This window comes from Neofelis nebulosa, chromosome 16 (genome assembly GCF_028018385.1).
Source record: "Neofelis nebulosa isolate mNeoNeb1 chromosome 16, mNeoNeb1.pri, whole genome shotgun sequence".
Taxonomy (NCBI): Eukaryota; Metazoa; Chordata; class Mammalia; order Carnivora; family Felidae; genus Neofelis; species Neofelis nebulosa.
In genome coordinates, this window is record NC_080797.1 from 48,661,382 (window position 1) to 48,680,916 (window position 19,535).

The 19,535-nt window shown below is 40.4% G+C and overlaps 1 protein-coding gene across 5 annotated transcripts in view; it reads right to left on the reverse strand.

Moving 5' to 3' along the window:
• Positions 1–10,729: 10,729 nt before the first annotated feature.
• The window catches only part of TUBD1 (tubulin delta 1), a 34,624-nt gene continuing 25,818 nt past the window's right edge, over positions 10,730–19,535 (reverse strand). For all 5 annotated transcript variants that reach the window (XM_058704325.1, XM_058704323.1, XM_058704324.1 and 2 more), the window contains 3 exons: positions 17,151–17,291; positions 14,938–15,121; positions 10,730–13,142 (listed from right to left, as the gene is read on the reverse strand). In XM_058704325.1, coding sequence (XP_058560308.1) covers positions 13,040–13,142; positions 14,938–15,121; positions 17,151–17,291 — 428 coding nt within the window. In that variant the 3' untranslated portion in view covers positions 10,730–13,039. The remainder of the gene's footprint in view (positions 13,143–14,937; positions 15,122–17,150; positions 17,292–19,535) is intronic.

Below are 19,535 nucleotides of genomic sequence, written 5' to 3' on the forward strand. Positions count from 1 at the left end.
TCACCTGAGGTAATGCGTTTGCCTTGGGGGTGAGGCCTTGAATTGCAGCAAATAACATACATGTATTTGCATATTCAACCAATACTCATAAAAGGGATTATAATGAAAACCTGTTCTGGACAGCTGCTTACTCATTGCCTTTAGAATTGTGTGGTGCTGGGATAGGCAGGTGCCAGCTGTTTGCTCATTCTCTTTGACCTACTAGCCTTGCACAGTTTGCTGTGTGGATGTTGATACTACTAAATTAAAAGAAATTTATTTTCGGCCCCCGCTCTCCACCCAAACACCCTGGATTCATTTGAGATCTGGGATTCTAATTCTGTAGTTGGGAGACTGGCCCAAACTGTGGCCCAGTGTGAGTCAGTTGTAAGTGGCTGGCTGACTCTATGGGAACAGGAATGAGATGCAGCTTAGACGGTTTGTCAGCCAAATCCACAAATGTGTGGCTTTTTGAAACATTGGACATCTGTTCCTTTTAATTTAAAATAAACTTTTTTAAAAAGCACAAAGTTGCTTGGCTCCTTGTTTCTTTGTGTCAGCAGCAGTTGGTGCTCTAACCTAGGAAGCCTAGAATCGGAGAAAATTTGGAATCTTGAGAGCACACTTCAGAGAGAGTGGAAGGGCGTTGCTTCAGGAGGGGAGGAGATGATTTTACTGGATAGAGTCTGGAAATCCCCTTCAGGGGTAATCAGCCCAGGTGTTCAACCCGTTTGTTAACTATGTCCAAATGACTCAAAGGACAGAAGGAGGGCTTGGACACAGTCCAGCGGTAGTTGTACAATGTAGTCTTTATTTGCATTGGAAACCACATTCCTGAATTCTTGAGAGGAAGGCTCTGGCTTATTCTGGGCATCTTTGACTAAGAGGGACCCCAAGCCTTCTAAATTAACAGTCACTGCCTTCTTTTGAGACTTTCCAGGCAGTATCTACAATGATTGATTTGATGGCCTTCCACCTAAAGCCCTCAGGAAAGGCCTTGTTCTTGGAAGGAGGCCTTTGTAAGCCACTTTTCTCTCCTCCCCCCACTTCATCCCAAATGTGTCATTTCCCTTTGTTGCCATGTATCCCCTTAAGGGGGATAGAGCATGAGCAGCTTTTTCCTTCAGATGCTTTTGACTGACCCAACCCGACAGTATTGCTTCATTGTGTCCCAGCCTGTTTCTGATGGAAAAAAAAAATGTTTCCATGCAGTGAGGCAGTTTGAGATTCGTAGAGAGATGTTTCTGCCCTTCCCTGAAGGTGGGAAAAGACTGTTCAGATTACTCTTATCTTCCTTTGGCCGCCATGTTGTGTTGGAAACTCCGGCAGCTCAGTTTCACTCCTCTTTGCAGTGGTGAAGAAGCCTGGCACACCAGTCATCCAAGAGCCATGTTGTTCTCAACCTCTTTTCATTAGTTAAAAAAAAAAAAAAAAATGAAAATGAGAGGAGGCCTTTCTCAACCTTTCACTTTTTAGTGCACCTCCCAGCCTCTTGGGAGGCCCTTTCACTTGAGTGACAGGCCTAACCTCTTCTAGCTGCCAAACTTTCTCTGCTTAACCTGACAGTGGCTACACTCTTGCGACTCTTCGGATACCTCTGCTCCATTCTGGCCACTGTATCCGTCCCTTCCCACTCCCATGTCCCTTCTATGGTATATTTTTGTGCAAAACCCCATTAATACCAGCAATCAAGATTAGGTCCCAGGAACCTCCGATGTGCCCTTTCCCGGGAAGTACAGTGGATTACTGTAACTGTGATAACGATTGATTACTTTGTAAGCAGGCACTGTTTTCAGTGTTGGTTTGTATTGTTGAGTATTAAAATCCTTAACAACCCTGTGAGAAAACTAAGGCAGAGAAGTTTAGTAGTTAGCCGTGGGAAGAAGGGAAGCAGAGAAAGGATTCAAACCTAGGCACTCTGGCTCTTACACATTCAGTTCTACAGAAAAGTCCAGGCTTTTTATTTACATCCTTGTCTCATCTTGGGATCACAAGTAGGTGATGGAGAAAGACAACAGAAAATCAGGCCCACAGCCTTAAAAGTTTGCTATTTAAATAGATGAGCAACCTCTGCTTGCGTTTATCACAGGGGTGGAAACGCTGGCTCCATCCCTAGCCATCCTGTGTGGGCAGGTTCCCAAAGTGGTGTTTGCTAGAATTATGATTACAAAGCAATTTCTATTTGTACAGATCTTTTTTCTCTTTCAAAGCACTTTCACATCTTAAATTGTATTTGATCTTCATAACAACCCTATGAAATAGAGCCAAAAGTGGCATTAACCAGGTTGGTAGGGGGAAACATTTTTAAATTCACTTTTTTTTAAGTGATATTTTCTTTTTATTTATTTTTTAATGTTTATTCTAAGAGGGATATGCAAATGGGAGGGGGCGTGCAGAGAGAGAGAGAGAGAGACAGAGGATCCCAAGCAGGCTCCTTGCTGTCAGCGCAGAGCCCACAAGGGCGGCCTGAACCCACAAACTCTGAGATCGTGACCTGAGCCCAAATCAAGAGTCGGACGCTTAACCAACTGAGACACGCAAGTGCTCCAAATTTACTTTTTAAATCTCCACTGGCTTAAGGTACTGTGGGGAAGAGACAACACTGATGACCGTAATCTTTGCCCTCCAGGAACTTCCAGTCTCCTTAGGGGTATTGTGCGTATATACAGATAACTACAACACAAAGTGAAATGAACAGCGAAGGAAAGAACATTAAGAAAAGAACCCAGAAGAGGATGGGAATGGGTGACCAGGAAGGCTCAGAAAAGGTTTCATGAGGATGTGGCATTTGAATAGCCAGCTAGGGTGGGGAGAGGGCAGGTGTTCTGACTAGAGAAAGCCCTGTGAGACAGCAGGAAAGCACGAGTAGGAGAGCTCTGTGTAGGGCGAGTAGAAGAGACAAGACCAATGAGTCACCTAAAGTCAGTCCGCCCACCTCTGGTACTCTTTGCCTTAGCCCTGTTTTGTATCCTTGAAAGCACATATGTGACTCACAAAGTAGTTTATCTGTTTTCTTGTTTTTGCTTGTTTCCTTCACTAGAGCGTAAGCCCTATAAGGGCGGGCACTGTTGCACTCTCCATTGTTTCCCCGGGGCGTGGCACTCGGTACGCTCTCAGTGTTTGCCGAGTGAATGTTGCAGTGGTCCAGGAGGGGTAGCAGCGGAGCTTCAAAGGCAGGCTGGACAGGCTCCCTAAGATGAGGTGCCAGGGTACTAGGCAAGTTGGAGTAAAGGTCAAGAAGGGGGGCACCTGGGTGGCTTGGTCGGTTAAGCGTCCGACTTCGGCTCAGGTCATGATCTCACGGTCTGTGAGTTCGAGCCCCGCGTCAGGCTCTGTGCTGATAGTTCAGAGCCTGGAGCCTGTTTCGGATTCTGTGTCTCCCTCTCTCTCTGCTCCTCCCCTGTTCATGCTCTGTCTCTCTCTGTCTCAAAAAAATAAATAAACGTTAAAAAAAAAATTAAAAAAAAAAAAAAAAAAAAAAAGGTCAAGAAGGAATCTGAGAAGACAGCAGTGCTGATCCATCACCAGGCCAGGAATACAGGAGGAGGAGCAAGTTTGAGAGAGAGAGAAACCGTGTTCTGTTCTAAACACATTGCCCAACAGGATAGTGGCTCCTACCATGGGTCTCTCTCAGGTTTTCTAACTCCTAAGCTTGAGAATGTGCTATCCATTAGACCACTCTGTGACTTCTGTCAGAGAATAAACTGGACTTTTCCAGAGAATTCTCTGGAGTAATACATCCTTTGTACTTTTCCATAAGTGATCATCTTAGCCTTAACTTGTTAGGTAGCACTGTTCTTCTAAACACGGCACTGTGACCAGACCTTGGGGCCACAGGAAACTGCCTTAAAATTCCTCACCCCTGTTGTATCCTGCTTGCTTAATGAATGACTCCTCCCTATGAGAACTGAGAGGATGGTAATTCCTGGATAGATTGTCTTTATAAGGAGAAAAGTTTGGCAATGTGATTTCCTGTGTATTTGTCCTGGAATCCAAGATTCCAGTAGTGCTAGACTAGATGGCAGTGGCAGCCACCTAGAACCCACATGTCGTAAGTTTTCCGAAGTAAATATGAGGGCATCCCCCCAACTGCCTTTGCCAAGCCAAAAGGCAGAATCACGGCTTTATTACACCTTCTAGAGCATGTGGTCAAGGCGGCTTTCCATTTGGCTGCTTTGGTACTGGGGTTGTTTACATGTTTCAATAAATGAGTTATGCTTATTGAAGTTGGCTGACTAGGAGTTCAGAATAAATGACATATGACCACAATTATACCACTCACCGGGAAGAGCAGAGTTCAAAAGGAGAGATTTATTTGTGTAATAACCCTTTGGTGGAGAAGAGAGGTACAAAACTTTAATATTCTCTTCTCAGGTGGGTGCACAGTTGTTGAAACCTGGGAGAATTGGGGTGTCACTGTTCCTGGCTTTCTGATGGAATCAGACAAAAAGAGATGCCTATCTAGTAAAAGCATGTATGTGGGAGTGCTTTGCACAATTTCAGAAGAAGAAAGGAAGCTGAAAATAGTGCTTTTTAGAAAAATGTAGAGATCAAAGAAGTTTTCAGATGCTCTCCATTTCCTCTTCAAGCATAAAGAATCCATTGGAGCATAAAAGATCCCTGGTCTCTGCGCAGAGGAAGTAAAAAGTTCTTTCATGCAGGAGCACCTGGCTGGCTCAGTCAGTGGAGCATGCAACCCTTGAACTCAGGGTTGTGAGTTTGAGCCCCACATTGGGTGTAGAGATTATTTAAAAATAAATCTTTTTTTAAAAAGTGCTTTCATACTCAAAATCTTTCCTACCTTTTAGTATACTTTTTGGGCTGCTGTCAGACCGTGTGTGTGTGTGTGTGTGTGTGTGTGAGAGAGAGAGAGAGAGAGAGAGAGAGAGAGAGAGAGAGAGATTGATTCAGTCTTCCTTGTGATAGGCAGTGTTCATTAGAAGGGCATGTTGAGATAGTAGGACTCCACAGGTAGTCTTTAATTTTCCTCTTCCTCCTGTTTGTTCCCTGAATGTACATGGAACATTCTATAATTCTACACCTGTTTATGTGATAATTTACAGAACAGCGATGCTGCTTACTACTTCCACCCCTTGTTACTGCCTTCTGATTCATTTGACTTATTCCTTCATTCTTCAAACTGTCTCCCAAGTGTTAACATCCTTTTAAAAATCATTTGAGTTATTTTATCTTATGTTGGATTTTTTTAAGTTTATTTTGAGAGAGAGAGAGAGAGAGAGAGAGAGAGAGAGAGAGAGAATCCCAAGCAGGCTCCATGCTGTCAGCACAGATCCCCATGTAGGGCTAGAACTCACGTACCATGAGATCTTGACCTGAGTCAGACGCTTAAAATTGAGTCAGACGCTTAACTGACTGAGCCATCCAGGCACCCCTTACATTGGATTTTTAAAGCTTTGTTTAAAATAAAAATATGCTGCGGCACCCGGGTGGCTCAATTGGTTGAGTGTCTGACTTCGGCCCAGGTCATGATCTCGCGGTCCGTGAGTTCGAGCCCCGTGTCGGGCTCTGTGCTGACAGCTCAGAGCCTGGAGCCTGCTTCAGATTCTGTGCCTCCCTCTCTCTCTGCCCCAACCCCACTCATGCTCTGTCTCTCTCTGTCTTAAAAATAAATAAAACATTTTAAAAGATTAAAAATAAATTAAAAATAAAAATATGCAGGGGCGCCTGGGTGGCGCAGTCGGTTAAGCGTCCGACTTCAGCCAGGTCACGATCTCGCGGTCTGTGAGTTCGAGCCCCGCGTCAGGCTCTGGGCTGATGGCTCGGAGCCTGGAGCCTGTTTCCGATTCTGTGTCTCCCTCTCTCTCTGCCCCTCCCCCGTTCATGCTCTGTCTCTCTCTGTCCCAAAAATAAATAAAAAACGTTGAAAAAAAAAATTTAAAAAAAAAATAAAAAAAAAAATAAAAATAAAAATAAAAATATGCAGGACGCCTGACTGGCTCAGTTGGAAGAGCATGTGACTCTTGATCTCCGAGTCGTGAGTTCAAGCCCCACACTGGGTGAAGCAATGACTTAAAAAAATGAAAACCAAGCAAAAGAAATGCGTAGTATAAAAGGGAGATCTTCTGAGAAAGATACTCCCCCAGAGAAATTACTATGAAATTTAGTGTGTATCCTTTCAGGCCTGCTCAAAAATGCTCTAAGCTTCCCATTCTTCTTGGTCTTGGGGGCCTGGCAGTAGAGGCAAAGCAGGAGCAGCCAGGATCACTGGGTCACGTCTCTCATCCGTATCTTCAAGTCAGTGATAGATTGTTCCATCCCTGTCCTTCCTCAACAAAATTAAACATAACCATATAGACAAATCTGTGGGTTTTTCATAACATTTAACAGTCATTTCTGTTTGTCTTGGCTACTGCAGCATACATAAAGGGAACAGTGGGCGTGGCCAAACTTTGGAAGGCTTGGAATTCCAGGACTAGTTTTAGATTTTAGGCAAGGACTTACAAACAAAGTCTCTTCATTATCAAAACATTGAGTTTATATTGTTTTAAATGGCTCTTAACTATATAAGATGGCTCAGAGACAAAATATATTTTTTAAGTTATTTATTCTGAGAGAGAGGAAGCACACGTGGGAAAGGGAGCGAGAGAATCCCAAGCAGGCCCTGTGCTGTCAGCACAGGGCCCAATGCAGGGCTCGAACTCATGAACCATGAGATCATGACCTGAGCTGAAACCTAGAGTCAGGACACTTAACTGACTGAGCCACCCAGGTGCCCCAAGACAAAACATTTTTAATTATATTTGTATTTCCAGGTCCTTGGTTTTATTTGTTATGAGATCTGTTGATAATAAGTGAGCCTTAACGGGCTTCATGTGTGCCTCTAGTTTTGCAGCTTTCCATCTTTTCCATAGTGTTTTAGACATTTATATTAATCTGTTCAGTAAACATGGAGTTTCTACCATGAGCCAGGCATATGCTTTGAAGCAAAGAGTATACCAAATGGTGAACTCCTTAAGGACAGAGCCCAGGTTTAACTCATTCTTTTAAAGTCTGTCTATCCTAGCACTGTCTTTCCTTGCAGGTGGTCAGTGGATGTTTGTTGAATTAAGCTCACATCCTGCCTTTCTCATGCTGTTCACATGAGCTGAGCTTAAGCAAAAGCTTTTTTTTTCCCCAGAAAGGAAACTCCCATCTTTTGACTTATGTTTCTTACTATGTTCCCATGACCTCTCACCTAGTAAGAACAAGCTTTGTTCAACTCCCTTTTCTATAGTTCCCAGGACTTTGCTCCTGTGATGTCTAGAATAGCCTTGTCCAATAGAAATACAGTTCAAGCCATATATCTAATTTAAAATTTTATTTTATTTTTTTTTAACGTTTATTCAGTTTTGAGAGGCAGAAACGGAGTGTGAGCTGGGGAGGGGCAGCGGGAGGGAGACACAGAATCCGAAGCAGGTTCTAGGCTCCGAGCTGTCAGCACAGGGCCTGACGCGGGGCTTGAATTCACGGACTGCGAGATCATGACCTGAGCCAAAGTCGGCGGCTTAACTGAGACACCCAGGCACCCCTAATTTAAAATGTTAGTAGCAATACATAAATAAATAAAATTTTAGTAGCTACATTTTAAAATGTGAAAAGGCAGGTGCCTGGGTGGCTCATTTCAACTTGGGTTTATGCAATTGAGCCCCGAGCTGGGCTCTGTGCTAACAAGGCGGAGCCTGCTTCAAGTCTTTCTCCCTCTCTCTGCCCCTCCCCCACGTGTGCACACACATGCACTCTCCAAATAAATACTTTTTAGAAATATAAATAAAATGTAAAAAGAAACAAGTACACCAATTTGAATAATTTAACCCAATATATCCAAAATATTCCAGCAATTAATTTAAAATATTAATATTTTACAATTTTTTATTCATATCGTATTCAAAATCCAACGTGTATTTTTCACATACAGCACTAGCCACATGTGGCTATGGTTACCTTACTAGACAGCACAGGTGTAGAATTTTTTTAAAATTCATGTTAGTTAACATGTAGTGCAGTATTGGTTTCAGGAGTAGAATTTAGTGCTTATCCCAACAAGTGCCCTCTATAATGCCCATCACCCATCAAGTATAGAATCTTTGAATTTTTGTGTACTTATCAGTAAATAGACAAGCCATAAAAGTATTCATCTTAAATTTATTTTGAGAGAGAGATCACGAGCAGGGGAGGGGCAGAAAGAGAGGGAGAGAGAATCCCAAGCAGGTTCTGCACTATCAGCAGAGCCGGATGTGGGGCTTGATCTCATGACCCATGACATCATGACCTGAGCTGAAATCAAGAGTCAGATGCTCAACCGAGGCACCCAGATGCCATGTGCTGTTTCTTTTTAAGCTATTCTTAGATTTTTTTTTTTTAATCTTTAGTTAAAGTCCATATTTCAAAAACCAGCAAGTCTTTTTCTTAAAATGCTTGTAAGCCATTCTTTGCTTGTAAGCAATTCTTTGGTCGTGGGGAGCATCATCAACCTTCCTTTTCATCTCTTCCTGTGTCCCTGGCTCCCTGGAATCTAAATGGGATTTTCTTTTTGCTCTTCTCCCTTTAATGCCATATCTCCTACAACACTGACCCCACACTGTGTTCCCCTGAAACTTGAATATTTACATTACCTTAGCTTCTTGTGCAAGCATTCTATTGGAAATGGGGTTCCATTTATTAATAAGGCTGACATTGCATCATCTGAGACATTTCAGAGTATTGGAGTAAGAAGTTAGTTAAATATGTAAAGCCAGATTTTTAGCTCATATCCCTAAAAACCATAGGAAACAATGTGATTGATACAGATGAGCAAACATCTTTTAAATAACTGATTTTTTTGCCAATGACAAGCTAGTAAAGCCGTATTTGGTACGTAGGTTGAAGAACAAGAAAGGGTTGACTGCCAAACCTTGGGCTCATGGGGAGAGAATACTGTGATAAGAACATATGGAGCATGTTTTAAAACAAAATTTTGGACAGGAATTCAAGTGTGATAAACATGGTGGTCAGAAGAATCATTGGTATGTATACTGCAAAAGAGTCCACAGAGCCAGTGAGGAGGCGTTTCAGACAAATTTAAAGCCTAGACTAGAGTTCTTAGCCCTGTACTATGGCTTTGCTGTAAAAAAGTGGAACACGGACATGTGGAAGATAATAAGCAATAATTAGGAAGCTAGGATTGTAGCATTAAGACGTTCAAAGTAACTTAGCTACATTGTAAGCTTCATCAGACTATGTGGTATTGACTCCTACATCATTAACATCTAGTTCAATGCCTGGCACTGAATAGATACTGCCTGAATGAACGAATGAACAAACGGAGATGTCTAGAATACACACCTGTCCAATAGAACAGCCCTGTCCAATCCACAACAGTGAATTGTGGATACATTTGCTAGGTTCTAAGTGACAGGTTAAATAAAGGAGAAAAATGTTGTAGATTAGTGTTGTTGGTAGGGGCAAAGTTAGAATCAAGAGGGACCGAATGGGAAGAAACAGGTTCTACAGCTTAAGGAGCTCTTGACAAGAGCACAAATGAAGGAGAATGAAAAGGCTTGAAAATAAGCAGCCATTTGAATTTACACTGTACTTACTGCCTATAGGGGGTGCATCCTGGCACTGTGGGATGTGAGTGACAACATAGTTCTCCAGTTACCCAGTAATCTAAGATATTACAAGTTCAAAGCTTCTGGATCTGAGGGCACTTGGATGGCTCAGTTGGTTAAGCGTCCACCTTGGACTCAGGTCATGATCTCACAGTTCGTGAGTTTGAGCCCTGCATCAGGCTCTGTGCTGACAGCTCAGAGCCTGGAGCCTGCTTTGGATTCCATGTCTCCCTCTCTGTCCCTCCTCTGCTTGCACTCCTTCTGTCACAAATAAATGAACACACACATACACACACACACACACACATATATATAAATTTTAAAGGTTCTGGATCTGTATGCCCAGGAAGTTAAGATTCTACTTTGTCCTGGCTGATGGGCTGTTTTCTCTACACAAAGTACATTTCCACTGACACCGCTTTATCTTGATCAGCTTCTTTGTATTAGTTTTTAAGTTAAATCACAAGTCTGATACCAAAAATTTTGTTACCCTACACAGACAAAAAAATATTTTCCATGTAAATGTTTAAAACAAGTCTGCAAATATTTAGGTATCTACACACATCAAATAATGCAGTTGTGGATCATAACAAAGACTCTATTCATATAAGTGAATGGACCCAGAGCTGTGTCAAATTGGGGCTTTCTTCTAATATTCACCTGCCATTGATTTCATGAGATGTCAAATTAGAAATACACTTGTCACCATTGGACATGAATTCCTTTCTCAAATATAAAATGATTTATACTTACGACTTTCTTTAGCTTCTCTTTTAGCAATGTTCCTCAGAATTAGCTTAACCCCTGGTGAGTTCCAGGTCTTCATTAATGCTGGTTCAATTAGGGAAATTGTTTCAGTCTCTGGATATCTTCAATGTGAAATAATTACTTTTAACTTTATTTTGTAAAAATTATTATCTGATTATTTTTCAAGTACACTTGGGTTAACAAAATGCAGCAGAGGGGTGTGCCTTTTAGCAACTGAACAGACCACTTTTTACATTCCTTAGAAATAAGATATGGCTCAGTATTTTAAATCATAGCAACAGTTGATAAGAAAAACAGCAAAAAGGTAATCATTTCCATATGGAAAGAAAAGGAAGAAACCAGTGAAGCTGTGAACTGTCATTTTTCCATATAAAAAATAAATCACCACTGGTAGATTTGGCAGAAAAGGCCAACGTTTGTATTTATTTCCCATTTTACATGTGTTAATACATCGCATGAGATGTGTTTTATTGAAATACACAATTACCCTCAAACTCAGTTGCCAATTTCCAAGTGTGTTTTGTTCTACTGAGTGAAACCCACATCTGTTTGTGTCCATTTCATCAAGAACAGGATAGTATCTCAACTTCATGAAATTTTGGTGAAGTTCTTACACATTTTACTGAAAAGCACAACATCTTCCACACCAGATAAATACCTATAAGTAATCTGAAAACACTAGTTGAATAAAATCAGTTTCTTTTCTTGTATTCAAGATGTAAAAGAAAAACTGACTCAGTTTTCTGATGGATAGAGAATTTCAGAAAAGCAAACATTTACTTCCTTTTGTACTTAAGCATGGTATACATTTATTTAAAAAAGCATAATATACATTTATTAACAAGATCTGATATTTATTTTTAAATAGCTGCTTGATGTGGAAAATCTTACCCTGTTATAGAATATTCAAAATAGATGTTCATGCTCTAGCATTTGACAATAGCTCCCTCTTAAGGTTCAAAGCATTCACTTCAGAGGGGAACACAAATACAGAACTGCCAATTTCTTAAGTTTAAAAGTGTGTAGTGAAAGTTTAGCCCAAATTTAGTGAATCCTTTCTGGAATAAAGGGAAGATTTAGAAAAAGAATATTCCCCTTTCTTGTATAGTTCCATAGTTCCAACATCTCAGCAAAGTGTTTCCAAATTTCTTTATTGAAGCACCATTTTTCTTACAAATAAAAATACCAAGTGTTTTCATTGAAAAGATACTATTTTTCATTTATTTTCATTAAAATTTTTTTTAAGTTTGTTTGTTTGTTTGTTTATTTAAGTAATCTCTCCATCCAGCGTGGGACTCGGACTCATAACCCCCAGATTAAGAGTCACAGGCTCTTCTGACTGAGCCAGCCAGGCACCTCAAAAACATGCTATTCCCATTTAAGAGGTTTCCCTCCAGGAGTACCTGGGTGGCTCAGTTGGTTAAGGTCCAACTCTTGGTTTTGGCTCAGGTCATGATTTCACAGTTTGTGAGTTCAAGCCCTGTATGGGCTCTGTGCTGACAACGTTGAGCCTGCTTGGAATTTTCTCTCCTTCCCCCTCTCTCTCTGCCCCCACCCCCCTTGCTCACACACAACACTCTCTCTCAAAATAAATAAAATAAACTTAAAAAAAAGGTTTTACTCCTTTTCTTTTTTATCTTTTATTATAATCTAAGGTAACATATAGTATAAAGGTTTTCCTTGGGAATGCAAGCTGGTGCAGCCACTCTTGTAAACAGTATGGAGGTTCCTCAAAAAACTAAAAACAGAACTACCCTATGACCCAGCAATTGCACTACTAGGCATTTATCCATGGGATACAGGTGTGGTGTTTTGAAGGGACACATGCACCCCCGTGTTTATAGCAGCACTATCAACAATAGCCAAAGTATGGAACCAGCCTAAATGTCCATCGATGGATGAATGGATAAAGATGTGGTATATCTATACAATGGAGTATTACTCAGCAATGAAAAAGAATGAAATCTTGCCATTTGCAACTATGTGGATGGAATTGGAGGGTATTATGTTAAGTGAAATTAGTCAGAGAAAGACAAAAATCCTATGACTTCACTCATATGAGGACTTTAAGAGACAAAACAGATGAACATAAAGGAAGGGAAACAAAAATAATATAAAAACAGGGAGGGGTACAGAACATAAGAGACTCATAAATATGGAGAACAAACTGAGGGTTACTGGAGGGATTGTGGAAGGGGGAATGGGCTAAATAGGTAAGGGGCACTAAGGAATCTATTCCTGAAATCATTGTTGCACTATATGCTAATTTGGATGTAAATTTAAAAAAATTAAAATAAAATAAAATGAAATAAAGGTTTTCCTCCTGGGGCACCTGGGTGGCTCAGCCAGTTAAGCATCTGACTTCGGCTCAGGTTGTGATCTTGCGGTTTGTGAGTTCGAGCCCCACATTGGGCTCTGTGCTGACAGCTCAGAGCCTGGAACCTGCTTCGGATTCTGTGTCTCCCTCTCTCTCTGCCCCTCCCATGCTCATACTCTGTCTGTATCTCTCAATAATAAATAAACGTTAAAAAAAAATAAAAAAAAAAAAGTTTTCCTCCTTTTCTGTGGTTATGGTATGCCAAAGGAAAGAGCATTCACCTTTGTTACTTTAACAGGTAGGGATCTGAACACCTTACAGAAAAAGTAATATTGAAAATTGTTTAGCCCCAAAATGACCTAGGGTACTTTTTCTCCTTTGTTGGCGATCAGAGATTGCAGTAACTGGCAACAACTTGTTCCAACAATGTGAAACTGTCCAGAAAGTCTTCTTCTTCAATTCCAAATTTTGTGTACTGATGAATGTAGGCTCTGACGAAAGAAACAGAAAATGTAAAATAAAAAAAATCTCAGAGAAATTAGTAACTCCTAAAATCAAACCATAAATAGAACTGTCCTAGTTCATGAATAATTGAAGATGGAAGAATCTCTTAAATGTCTTATATTTATTTCAACGTTTATTCCAAAGATTAGTAAACTTTGAAAGTTTATGTCAAGCTCCCCGCCTTTTTAGTATCCAAGAGAGTGACAGTAAGAAGCACATAGGAAAAAGAAGCATATTCAGATTTGGTTATCTAACCAAGCACATACTGAACACCCTACAGAGATGACTGGGTTCAATACAAACTCTAAAAGGTGCCTGAGAATTTTTACCTAAGGCTTGAAATGCATTAATCTAGTGCTAGGAATGAACTGAAGTCTCCCAAGTATTTTTCAGACATTTACTTTGCAGTTATACCAGGTGGTTCTTTTAATACCCCATACCCTCCAAATGTTCTGAGGTAGGAGAAATATTAAAAAGAATGCCAGGGGCAGACATGGATTAAATTGATGTAATAAGAGCTGCTGCCATTTAAGGGGAGTGGGAAGTGAACGATATCAGAAAAGGACAGAGTTCACTGCTGTCCTTTTGGACGGGGCTTGTGGAATAGCCACGTGTGGAAAGGGGGAGCCCTTGGGAATCCTGGATAATCAGAGTAGAGGCCTTGCCAATTAATATGAGGAATTCTGCTTTGACAAGTAATTGTGGCAGAGGTCAGGAGACCTGATAACTCACTTCTTAGGATCAAGCAGACATTTTGTAGTGGCAAATGGAGTTAAACTTGCAATATTTCTTGCTGAACAAGATCAGGATCTCTTCCATTCTTCCAAGGATCTTATTTTGGAATACTATTTTATTGTCCCAGCCTTATAATGAAATTTCTACTTTAATTTCATTTCATTTGGAAACTACTCCTTTTATCAACAAGAGTTAACAGCAATGTGGTAGGTATTTTTACATGATTATCTCACTTAATCCTCTTATTTTGGAATAAGGATTTGTGCAGAAAAGAAAATGATGCCTGAAGTAACATGACTGAATTTCACACCTACAAAGTAAGCCATGCTTGCTCCATGTTGTAGGTTGAATGTTTGCGTTCCCCCAAAATTCGTACATTAAAATCTTACCCCCAAGGTGAGAGTATAAGGAGGTGAGGCCTTTGGAAGGTGATAGGTCACGAAGGTGGAGCCCTCATGAATGGAATCAGTGCCCTTTTAAAAGAGGCCCATGAAAGATCTTTGCCTCTTTGGCCATTTGAGGACACAGGGAAAGACATCACCTATGAACCAGGAAGTAGCTCCTCAGTAGACATCAAATCTGCCAGCACCATTTAATTTGGACTTCCTAGCCTCTAGAACTGTGAGAAATAAATTTCTGTTGTTTATAAGATATGCAGTCTGTGCTATTTTTGTTAGAGCAAATCAAACAGACTAAGACATTCCAGATCCTGCTTTCTGTTTTAAGATTTATATTTCTAAGGGTAGAAAGACTTGTAGATTTCTGGGCACCTGGGTGGCTCAGCCAGATAAGCATCTGACTTTTGATTTTGGTTCAGGTCATGATCTTTCAGTTTGTGAGATTAAGCCCCCCATCAGGATTTGTGCTGAGGGTACGGAGCCTGCTTGGGATTCTCTCTCTCTCTCTCTCTCTCTCTCTCTCTCTCTCTCTCTCTCTCCTGCCCCTCCCCTGCTCACATACACTCTCTATAAATAAATAAATAAGTAAATAAGTAAATAAATAAATAAATAAAACAAAGAAAGGTTTGTAGATTTATTTTTTACTTACTTTGAAGCAAACATATTCCATGCTTTGCCCACAATTGTATCAAGTGGTTTTAGTAAGAACTGGCTATTGCTGACCAATGCTGCAGACTTCTCATATTTGCTAAATGCTCGCTGGGTTTTCCACACATTGAAAGCATTAACAGGCGCTAACCAAGAAGTATAGAGTGCTGGATCTTTAAATCCTCCTAGAGTAAAACAACATTAAGCCATTGTTCATACCATAAATCATTAATTTTGGAAACAAATTAATAAACAGATTTTTCTTATTTTAATATTTAACCAGAAATCTTTTGTTTTACTTATTTAAAACTAGTTTATAGTGCTTTTAGATAAATGACCCATAGACATTGTAAAAAAAATAGTAGTAATTCACACCACTCAGAGAAGTATTAAGAAGAAAATTTAAGTCAACTGAACAGGTGAAATGTCACCATCCAGAGAAGATTGTGAACATTTTGTTGACCCTCTTGTGTATATAATTTTACACACACGCTGTTCTGTAATCTATGTTTTCATTCACCAGTATGGTGTGAACCTCTTTTTCATGTCAATAAATATCACTCATATTTAAAGCCTTAGTATGTGAATATACCATAATTTATTTAACACATTTCCTACTGCTGGGCATTTAGGTTGTTTCCACATTTTTGTGTGAAAGATACTACAGTGAATATCTTTGCAAGAACACCTCTCTGTACCTATGTCATTTGTTGTGGGTAAATTTTTGGAAGTTTGATTATTTTATATATCCTGTTATTAATTCTCTTGATTTAGAATCTAAAATGAAGACTATGAAGAAAATGTTCTGAGGTAGGAGAAGTATACCATCTGATGGACCTGAAATGATCTCTCTTTAGTTTTCACTTTTTTATCTAAGGTGCATTACAGGGACTAGATTATTTGGTCTTCTTTCTATCATAGCTAGAAGCAGCCAATTTGATACTGCTAAAATCATCAAATAAGGATAATACAAACCTGGAGATTCGCCATAGAAACAAACTAATAAGAGTACTGCTCTTTGAACCTCCTGAAAATTTTGTAACAAAATGCTTGTCACAGAGATCCTAGTTGTGCTACATTACCTGTTCTCCCCTTCTTTAGTAACAGAGCTCCCCAATTTTAACTGTGCTCATGACACCCTTGCAGCTAGTTGTGGCACAAGATTCAGTCCCAATCAAAGCTATTCAAACATGAGTGTGGTGTGCGACCCTAGGAAAAGGCAGCATACCCTCCTTTGCTCATTCCTATGTGATTTGATGGCTGAAGCTCAAACAGACGTCTTGGACTATGAGGAGGAAGCCATGGGACAGCCGGGTGGCTCAGTTGGCTGAGTGTCCTACTTTATCTCGGTCATGATCTCACAGTTTATGAATTCGGGCCACTTGTCAGGCTCTGTGCTCACAGTTCAGAGCCTGGAGCCCACTTCAGATTCTGTCTCCCTCTCTCTGCCCTTCTGCTTGCACCCTGTGTCTCTCCCTCTCAAAAATAAATAAACATTAAAAAATTAAAAAACAAAAAAAGCAAGAGGAGAAAGCCATAAGGTGAGGACAGAAAGAATTTAATCTGTATCTTGTTTCAACCACTTCTATTTTTTGGTGTCCAGTTACATAATACTGATACAATGCTTACACTTTGCTACTAAAACACAGTTATTATTTTCCTTTCTTTAAAAATAAATTCAGGGGGGAGGCTGGGTGGCTCAGTCGGTTGAGCGTCCAACTTCAGCTCAGGTCATGATCTCACGGTCTGTGAGTTTGAGCCCCGCATTGGGCTCCGTGATGACAGCTCAGAGCCTGGAGCCTGCTTCGGATCCTGTGTCTTCCTCTCTCTCTGCCCCTCCCCCACTCATGCTCTGTCTCTCTCTGCCAAAAATAAATAAACATTAAAAAAAATTTAAAAATAGATTCAGGGACTTCCTTTTTTCCTAAAATTTTTTATTTTTTTGAGAGAGTACAAGAGGGGGAGGGGCAGAGTGAGAGGGAGACACAGAATCTGAAGCAAGGTTCCAGGCTCCAGCTGTCCACACAGAGCCTAACATTGGGCTCGAACTCATGAGATCATGACCTAAGCCAAAGTCCAACGCTTAACTGACTGAGCCACTCAGGCACCCCAGGGGAGGAACTTCCTTTAAAAAACAAACAAACAAACAAAAAAACGTGTACCATGTACATGAGCAAAATGTACATCTTAATTTTCACCTTAACTTCTGCTTACCCAGATCTGCACTATGCACATCTTTCCCACGAAGGATGACCAAGTTAGCAATGGAAGTGTTAAAATGAAGCTCCCTGTTGAGAGACACTTTACCAAGAGTAGGAAGTCCTGATAAAGGAGGCTGAACCTGCCAATCAATACCTACCAAAGGAAAAAAAGCAAGAAATTTTATAAATCACTTTGAGCAACAAGAGAAAGATGTATTATGGCAGGTATATTTTACATATATTTTTATTTGATAAGTAAAAAAAATTTTTTTTAATGTTTTTATTTATTTTTGAGAGAGACAGAGCATGAGCAGGGGAGGGGCAGAGAGAGAGGGAGACACAGGATCTGAAGCAGGCTCCAGGGTCTGAGATGTCAGCACAGAGCCCAATGAGCCCAATGCAGGGCTCAAACCCACCAACCGTGAATCATGACCTGAGTCCAAGTTGGACGCTTAACCGACTGAGCCACCCAGGCTCCCCAAAAGTTGTTTTTTTCTACTAAATGTTTAAAAATTTTTACCTGGTTGACCAAAATGATTCAAACTATTAAGTCCCGAGAAAGGGATGAAATACTCTGCATAGGGTGTTCAAGGATGGTGGTAGGTGCATACAATGGATTTCTACTCAGGAATAAAAAGAAACTACTGATACACATAACAAACAACATGGACACATCAAGAGCATTATGCTAAGTGAAACGAGTTTGACTCAAAAAAATTACATACTGGATGATTCCATTTATAGGACATTCTGAAATACGCAGAACCATGGGAACAAAATTCAAATCAGTAGTTGCCAGAGGCTGGAGTGGAGGGAAGAGACTGCCTACAAAGGAGCATGAAGGAACTTTTTGGGATGATGGAAATACTCTATCTCAGTTGTCATAGAGGTTACTATAAGTTTGTCAAAATTCATAGAACTATACACCTAAAAAGGGTGAATTTTGCTCTATATGCCTGTATGAACAAACAAAATTCATACAAAAATGTTAAGGGATGTAGAAACACAAAACAAAAATAGGATTGAAAATTGACTGGTTATAGGGAAATATTAAGAAAATACTTTAAAAAGTTTTTTTTCTTAAATATTTATTTTTGAGAGAGTGAGTGCGAGCAGGGGAGGTGCAAAGAGAGAAGGGGACAGAGGATCCAAAGAGGGCTCTGCGCTGACAGCAGTGAGTCCAGTTCAGGGCTTGAACTCATGAACTGTGAGATCATTACCTGAGCTGAAGTTGGAAGCTCAAACAACCGAGCCACCCAGGTGCCCCTGAGAAAATACTCTTAAATTATACATAGGATAGGGATAAAATTCATTGTTCATAACAGACTGATTTTCAGCAAACAGAGAAATACAACAAACCAAAAATTTTGGCATGCTGAACTCAGTAAGAAGACAAGCCAATTTAAGAATTAGAAAGATGTTTGAATAAACATTTCACCAAAAAAGATAATCAAACAACTCTACCGAGCACATTAAAAGATGCTCAACATCACTGTCATTAGGAAAATGCAAATTGAAGGGCATGTGGTTGGTTCAGTCCGTTAAGTGTCTGACTCTTGATTTTGGCTTAGGTCAGGATCTCACAGTTTGTGATATCGAGCCCCACATTGGGCTCTGTGCTGACAGTGTGGAGCCAGCATGGGATTCTCTCACTCCCTCTCTCTATGCCCCTCTCCTGCTCTCTTTCTTTCCCAAAATAAATAAATAAACATTAAAAATGTAAATTGAAGGGCATCTGGGTGGCTCAGTAGGTTGAGTCCGATTTTGGCTCAGGTCACAGTCTCGTGGTTCATGAGTTCGAGCCCTGTGTTGGGCTCTGTGCTGACAGCTCAGAGCCTGGAGCCTCTTCGGATTCTGTGTCTCCCTCTCTCTCTGCCCCTCTCCTGCTTGTGTTCTATCTGACTCTCCCTCTCTCAAAAACAAATAAACATTAAAAATTTTTTAAAAAATGCAAACTGAAACCACAAGGAGACACTACTTCATACCTATTAGAATGGCTATAATCAAGAAGACTAACAATATCAGATGTTGGCAAGGATGTGGAAAAACTGAAACCCTCTTAAACTGTTGGTGGGAATGTAAATGGTGCAGCCACTTTGGAAGGGTTTAGCAGTTTTACAAAATGTTAAATACACACTTATCCTTTGACCCAGCAATGCTACTCCTAGGTATATAATCAAGAGATTGATGGGGTACCTGGGTGGCTCAGTCGGTTGAGCGTCTGACTTTGGCTCAGGTTCGTGGGTCTGAGCCCCACATCAGGATTGCTACTCTCAGCACAGAACCCACTTTGAATCCTCTGCCTCCCTCTGTCTGCCCCTCCCCCACTCGCATTCTCTCTCAAAAATAAATATTTAAAAAGCTAAAAAAAGATTAAAAACATATGTGTACACAAAAA